This window comes from Camellia sinensis, chromosome 10, assembly GCF_055761805.1.
Source record: "Camellia sinensis isolate YWXY chromosome 10, ASM5576180v1, whole genome shotgun sequence".
Lineage (NCBI taxonomy): Eukaryota > Viridiplantae > Streptophyta > Magnoliopsida > Ericales > Theaceae > Camellia > Camellia sinensis.
This window is the reverse complement of record NC_138970.1, coordinates 103278837-103286227: the sequence shown is the minus strand read 5'-3', so window position 1 is coordinate 103286227 and position 7391 is coordinate 103278837. Positions and strand designations below refer to the sequence as shown.

Genomic DNA, 7391 nt, shown 5'->3' with positions numbered 1-7391 from the left:
GCTTTAAAAGCGTCGTAAAATTAGTATAGGCGGCGTTTATAAAAACGCCGCTAAATGTGGCAGTCAACGGTAACATGACGTCACATAAGCATTAGCGACGCTTCAAAAACGTCGTAATAGATTTTTTGTTATTTTAAAAACATAACTATAGTGGCGTTTTGAAAAACGCCGCAACAGATTTTTTTTTTTTTTTTTTTTTTGTGAACTACTAATTTTGTGAGATTTAACTTCAAAAATATATACCTGTAAAATAGCAATAATGAATAAAACTTTGTATAGACATATTTATGTGAGATTAATATTCCCTCACATCTATAATAGTACCCCATACAACATCCTTCAAGAAAAAAATCCAATAAGTTCAATCCCAAAAAATAAAATGAGAATAATTTAAAGATAAAAGTGAAATTAACAGTTGAATAATAAAAAGTAATAGTGCCTAAGGCAAATAGGGTTGGGAAGAAGTTATAATGATTTCCACTACTCAAATCAATACCATAAATTAGGACAGATAACATTTGTCATTGGGTCAGATTACGACCTTAAAAGTTGTGTTTAGCCAAGAAATAATTATGCCTTCATATTCATTGGGTTAGACACAAAGCATCAAGCATTCATGTCCAGATTTTCTAATCAATGTCTCCAAATTTCCAGAGTTGAACAGAGTATTAATAATACACATCAAATATTACCCTTCCTACATAAAGCAAGAACCACCATACTGCTAGAAATTTATTTTTTCACCCCAAGTCATGCACCTATACCACCGCTTCTGAAGCATTTGGAATCTCTGCCATAATCATGTGCGCATTTGAAAGACCAGCATCATCACCTTTTGTACAGCCAACCTGCTCACAGAGAGAGAGAGAGAGAGAGAGAGAGAGAGGATGAACTTATACTAATGGTAAAACTAGGAGGTTCAATCATGGTAAATCAACAATAAAATTCTGCTCTCAAAGAGTTTATCTTGCAAAGCATTTTAAGCAAAAAATAATAATTTAATTCTGAAACTAGTTTACTCAAATTGCATTCAATATGCCAGTATCAATTGTGTTCAACTTAAAATCTCAACAACCTGTAGCAGTATTACATTTCATCGTACTAGAAGGTGAGGCACACGATGTGTGCCAAATTAACAAAATATAATATATATATATATATATATATATATAAAGTAGTTGTAACTATTTGTAAGTGGAAAGTCAGGCTTTACTTTTGGAAAATAAAAGTCCACAAAACTTCATGAACACCAAATTGGGTGCTCCCTCTATATATATATATATATAAGTATATAGCTAACATTTGTTTCTATTTCAACAAGGTACTTCAGGAGAAAATCTATGCACAGTAAATAGAAACAGAAGCATTCCCCCAAAATCCAAGCCAGTCAACTATGTAAATGGCACATTTAAGTGCCATGTTTGGAGAGCTGAAGTGGATTGGAAGCAGACAAATAAAAACAATGTCAAGAAGCCAGACAAAAGGCACCAAATTTATCAAAACGGGTAATGGGGAAGAAAAAATGGCATAACAAGGAATGAAAGCAGTGACAAATTTTACTGACATGATTTGTTTTCAGACTGTTCAAGAAAATTCCCAGGCTCTTCACAATCCCTTGCCAGTGAGCAATCAACGCTTGCTGTGCTGCTGTAGTTGCAACTGAACGTGATGATCCCTTAACCAAGCTTGCCCTCGAAGTTCTTGGTGCCTATTTTTTCATATTCCGAAAGAAATTTTATACAGAAATAATTTACCAAGTAAATTAATAAAATAACCCATAGAATAAAGAATTTCATTCCTCCTTTTACCATAAATTGTGCCTGGTAATTTAAGAATCGAACAGATTCAATTACCTGGATGCACAACCCAAGCAATGGAGAAATCTCTTTCTTAAGGTTATCTCAAATCATTCCATAAATCTTTTCTACAAATGCTGTAAGTTACTGCTTGAAAAGCAAAGCTGGGTATTTGGCTTCAACTTCGTGTAAAGTTTCTGCTCCACCAGTCAGGCCACCATTTACAAAGGAAAGATTAACTCCTTGCGGAGTTCCTCAGAAACTCTGTAAATAAAAATAATAGCGAACACCTGAACTAACGAAAGGACTAAAACTTCGTTTGATGACAGAACATGGAAATTCAAATGGGAACTTTAAATTACCTGTGTCATCCTTCCAAACAGAGTAGTCGAGGATGATCGACGGCGCTGAGGAGCCATTCCAGCAGCACCACTTGCTTTCAACATCTGGCAACTTTAAATCACAAAGCTCCAAAATTACCAAAATCCATTTATTTTAATTTTTCATATATCCGATTATTTAATATCATTTTATATTTTGTGTCAAATCTTACAATTCTCATTTCAATTTGATTCACAATTAGCAAAATTAATATTTTGATTCACAATATGATTTTATCAACTATACACTTCACTAAAAATTTTTTGGTTTTCAATAGGCAGGTCAGACAACTGAAATGATTGGACATTTCAAATAGTGCAGATAAAATAATTCCACATTTTAGTGCATTGTTGGATGTTCAAGGCAAAAATATTATTCAGGCTTCTAATACACCCATACAATTTATGTGTGAATTATGAAAGAGCATTGTAAATCTAACCAATCAAAAGCTATGACCAGACCTTAGAAACTAAAGACTCCAGACATCACTAACATAACTCATTTGAATGTTCCGCTTATACACTGGAACAACACCTCCTTGGGAAAATAACATTTAAATGAACTTTAGAGATCGATGTGAAAACCAGGACATCCTAGCTAGACAGAGCATAAAACAATACAACAAAATAAGATTGAGGAACAACAAATCTGTATTGATGCAACATGTGCTTCACATGTGCTTCTTAGCTTATGATAAAATTTCTGGGTGCTAGCAGAAGAACAGCACAACTATCAAATGACATATTAAGAATAAAGCCATTAGATCAATTGAGGAACTATAGGGAATAGAACATGCATTTAGAAGTATGGGATGTAACATACGATAGCAGCTGGTACATAGAGCTAGGCCGGGGACTAAATGCAATGGCAGTAACAGCTCCTATATGTCCACGCAAAACTGAAATAGGAAATCCATCTGGCAAGCGCCACTGTAATACACAAGAAAAAACTATTAGGTCACCAAGGGATAAATAGTATGACGGATTTATATTTTAAGTGTAAACTGGAAAGAACCCTTACAACTTGAATGCTGTAGTCATTTGAAGCAGATGACACCAAAGCATTGTTTGAACTTACAGCCAAGTCAGTAATGTCACCCTTTTAGTAAAATTAAGAAGAGTAGACAAGTAACACAAGGAATGAAAATGGAGTTCCATCCAAACAAACTGAATATGGCAATATATAAACTATTAATGTTGTGCTCTAAAAGCCAATATCTGAGATGTGGTTGAGACAATTTCGTAAAACAGTCCTGTTTAACTAATTAAAAAAGAGCAAATTTTATTAACATGTCTACTTTGTGTGTGTGCATGTGTTTTTTTTTTTTTTTTGATCGGTAAAAGTCAAAAGGCATGGTGGGATAGATAGATAAACATTAATTTGTTTCTCAGTACACATATTGATTAGCAGAAGAATAGGGAGCAACAAACAGCAAAAATTTTAAATAATAATAATACTAAAATTGTTATCCAAAAAAATAATTAGAAGCTAATATATATGATTTTTTTACAACTACTGCCACCAAAGAACCACCTAAGAATAACTCTACCATTTGAATGAATGGAATTCCCAAAACCACACTAGTTAAATATAGTTAAGGATAAGAAGATTACCACAATAAACAACATCCCTATGTCCCCTTAGTCTCTTTATGTTTTGCACCATTGTTAAGGGTTTAGCAATGAAGAGATAGAGCACGATGGTGTTTTGGAAAACCACCTCCGATTTCTCTCAAACTTAGTCCACGCACCTGATCAGCCTGCATGTGAGGCTGCTAAGATACATACATACCCAGCTGCAGCAACCACAGATTCACAGCTAGAGGCAGAGCCATCACTGCAGAAGAAGTCAGCATTGATATCTTGTTCATCACAGTTCTGTTTTCCTAAACATTCAAATGAATAGGCAAAAAAAGTAGAGAGAAAAAATGAAAGAATCAGTAAAGTTCAATGTTTCATATCTTTGTAGAAGCAAAAACAAGGTCAACATATGCAAATGCACATTTCAAACATTTTTCTGTACCTGGCGGACAACAGCTGATGTCAACACGTGCAACACAAGGTCAACAGCTGATGTCAACAGCTGATGTCAATACTTTTCATTGACACGATGTTAGGATTTGAAGCCTCAACACGAGCAACACCAAAGTCAGCTATTTTAACTGTACGAGTCTTGTCCAGAAGCATATTCTCTGTCTTCACATCTCTGTGGACAATCTTCTTGGAATGAAGATAGCTCAACCTGTAAAACATTGAGAGGAAAAAGAGTACCTTCAGTAAAGCACAAGTTGCAAATCATCTTAGGAATGCCAAACTCCACAAAACTGGTGAAAAATGAATTTGGTTTCAACAATTTGAAATACAAAATAAGATACAGATGGAGTTAAGGTTTGACCTTGAGAACTAAATACCAATTGTTTATAGTCTAGGAAACACATGCTGCAGCAGTGACTTCCTACATCACTGCTCCCTCCGTCCCATTTTGTGTGCTACTTGACAATGCACAAAATTTTAAAGACAGAATCTTTGAACCATAAATTTACAAAAAAAAAAAAAAAAATCCTTGCTTATTTGAATAAATCTTTTGGGATTGTGCATGTGTTTAAACATAAATGTAAAGAAGAGATAATATAAGGTAATGTTAAAATCATTTTTTTTTTCTTTCCAAACCAAGACACATAAACAACAAGACTTCCAAAAATCATTAAGACAGACACAAAGTGGGACAGTGGGAGTACCAAACAACTATTGTTTCAATTCTCAACATGAAGTAGAGATAAGTTCATGAATATAGATCTTTCATGAATATCCCACATGGAATAGTAGATAAGTTCCAATAACCCTCATGCATCACCTTCTGGTAGTTTCATTCATAGTTGGATGGTAAAACCCAAAACTATGATTCTACCTTAAATTACAACCTTCAAGAAAAATTATTAGACTATACCCGCTAAGTGATAAAACCTAGATCAATCAACACCAACATCACTAACCACGAACTTTATAAGAAATAAAAAATAAAACCCACCATCAAGCCTTATAATAACTTGTATTCTTAAAACTTGAGTTCTTGACAAAGTGGAAACGAGCCATGGCATACATCATTCTTCCTTTCACTTTACATTTTTTGCCAAGTTTCAAATTTTCAATGTTACGACGATTCACCAAGTCATATTGGATATAATGTTTCTTACTCCGACGACGATTAACAAAATTTAGTGAAAATGTTATTGAAATATGAATTCAATAATATTTTGGTTTAGTCTATACTCTCTTGAGTCTGCTACAGCTCCAAAGAAGAATGAACAATATAAAAATAAGATAAAGAAGTTTAGATAAAAATGGTACCTTTGTTACATTAGGGTGATCGAGCTTGTGCCACACAGCAACTTCTTGCGTAAAAGCTGCTCTGAGTGACGCTATTTCTGCCTCTGTCCTGTGGCTCTCTTCCCCCCAGTCAAGAAGTTTAACTGAGCATGAAAAGAAAAATGGAACTTACTGTCAATCAGCCATGCATTATATGCATTATATGGGTTCAACGCATTTTAATGTGCTTTCAATTATATGCATTATATGCATTATTTGGGCTTGGAAATGTGCTTTCAATTAACAAAAATCAAAATCAGCCATGCATAACTCCTTATTCATATGCATTATATGGGTTCAACGCATTTTAATGCGTTCAATTATACATTACCTCGCTAAAAATGCTGATAGTCGTTCAACAGAACGACATCTAATTAATAGTATTACTATATCCATTGGTGAGGCTTGAGTTCGACTCCCATATTCCTACTGATTCTCTCTCTCTCTCTCTCTCTCTCACGCGCGCGCGCGCGCACACACAAACACACAAAAGAAGGGTCATGAAGGCACTTACAGACAGGAACACCACGATGGCAGGGAAAGTTCCTTTGAAGACAGCTCAATCCTGAAGGCAGAACACTAAAAGCAGACAAAGAATGCAAATTGATTATAAAGGTGTTATATCTGGTGAATCTAAGCAGCATCAAGCACATGCATGTTTGACTACTGATAAAGGTGCTGGTTACCAGCTTATGGTGTTAAACACTAAACAATATAATGGAAAATGACTGAAATTTCCTTTAGCAACATTGAGTGTTCAAAGGCTACTGAACAAGGTCAAAAAAATACAGCAACGAGAGAATCACCTGTTGTTCGAACTTTCTATTGTGAAGTTATTGGCAACTAAATTACTGCATATTACATCCCAAAAAATCTCGTTGTTAGTTTCAATAGTATAAAACCAACGCAGAAGATATGAAGAGGTACAAAATGCAATCTTAACAAATATTTTGCACTCAAAACTATTACAGGATGACAGGATGGTAAACCACAAAATCTGAAAATAAAAGCAGAGAGAAGGACCTTTTTTTTTTTAGGTTTTCTAGAAGGTCAAGCAAATACTCCAAGGCACTGTAGTCGTTAGTGTTTACATTGGCTACAGATCGAGCAATATCCACTAGCTTGTTTATCTGCCATTCCAAGGTACTTTTAGCAACTTAATTTACACAAGGAAAACTCGAACAAATTAAGAAACCAAATTATAAAATAACTACGGAGAGGGAAATAATCCATACTTCCTAGAGAAAGAGCCAGACAACTTTTCCTCAACAAGATGAGCAGAATGAGTAGAACGTCCGCCATTGTGATCACCATCTGAGAAAACTAAATAATCAACTAAGTCCAAAAATGATCTCAAATCCAACAAATGTCTTAATCACAAGCACATTTGGCATTTTCTCAAAACAAAAACACAACATATTAAGGAAGAATGACAAAGCAAACAAAAGAAGAAATTGAATAGATTTTCCAAGAAAATAAATACCAAATCGAGAGAGACGGGAAGGAAGAGCTTGAGAGAGAGAGAAATCGATACCTCGCTGGAGCTTCGAAATCAAGAGAGAGAACTTCAAAATCGAAATCGCTTTGAGATGAAATCACTGAGACTGATCTGAATCTTTGAATCTCAAAGACGAATCTCTGAGAGGGTTGACAGAGAGAAAGATCTAGAGAGAGAGAGACTGCTCTGGCGCTTCGAAATCGAAATCGCTCTGAGATGAAATCACTGAAACCGACTGAATCTCTGAATCTCAGAGATGAAACTCTGAGGGTTGATAGAGAGAGATCTAGGGAGAGAGAAAGAGAAACACCGCTGTGGGGCTTCAAAATTGAAATCGCTTTGAGATGAAAT

General features: G+C 34.9%; 1 protein-coding gene and 1 long non-coding RNA gene across 2 annotated transcripts; both read right to left on the bottom strand.

Moving 5' to 3' along the window:
- Positions 1–463: 463 nt before the first annotated feature.
- Positions 464–4113, bottom strand: LOC145801247 (uncharacterized). Its single transcript, XR_014342434.1, has 5 exons — positions 3791–4113; positions 2159–2249; positions 1854–2060; positions 1565–1708; positions 464–848 (listed from the first exon to the last, which is right to left on the bottom strand). It is a non-coding gene; the product is annotated as an uncharacterized LOC145801247 (long non-coding RNA).
- A 139-nt stretch (positions 4114–4252) lies between these two features.
- LOC145800608 (serine/threonine-protein kinase 52-like) lies at positions 4253–6844 on the bottom strand. The gene is made up of 4 exons (XM_082890314.1): positions 6778–6844; positions 5525–5646; positions 5085–5140; positions 4253–4418 (listed from the first exon to the last, which is right to left on the bottom strand). Exons 1-4 carry the CDS (start codon positions 6842–6844, stop codon positions 4253–4255), a joined length of 411 nt encoding a protein of 136 aa, XP_082746440.1.
- Between the last annotated feature and the right edge of the window lie 547 nt (positions 6845–7391).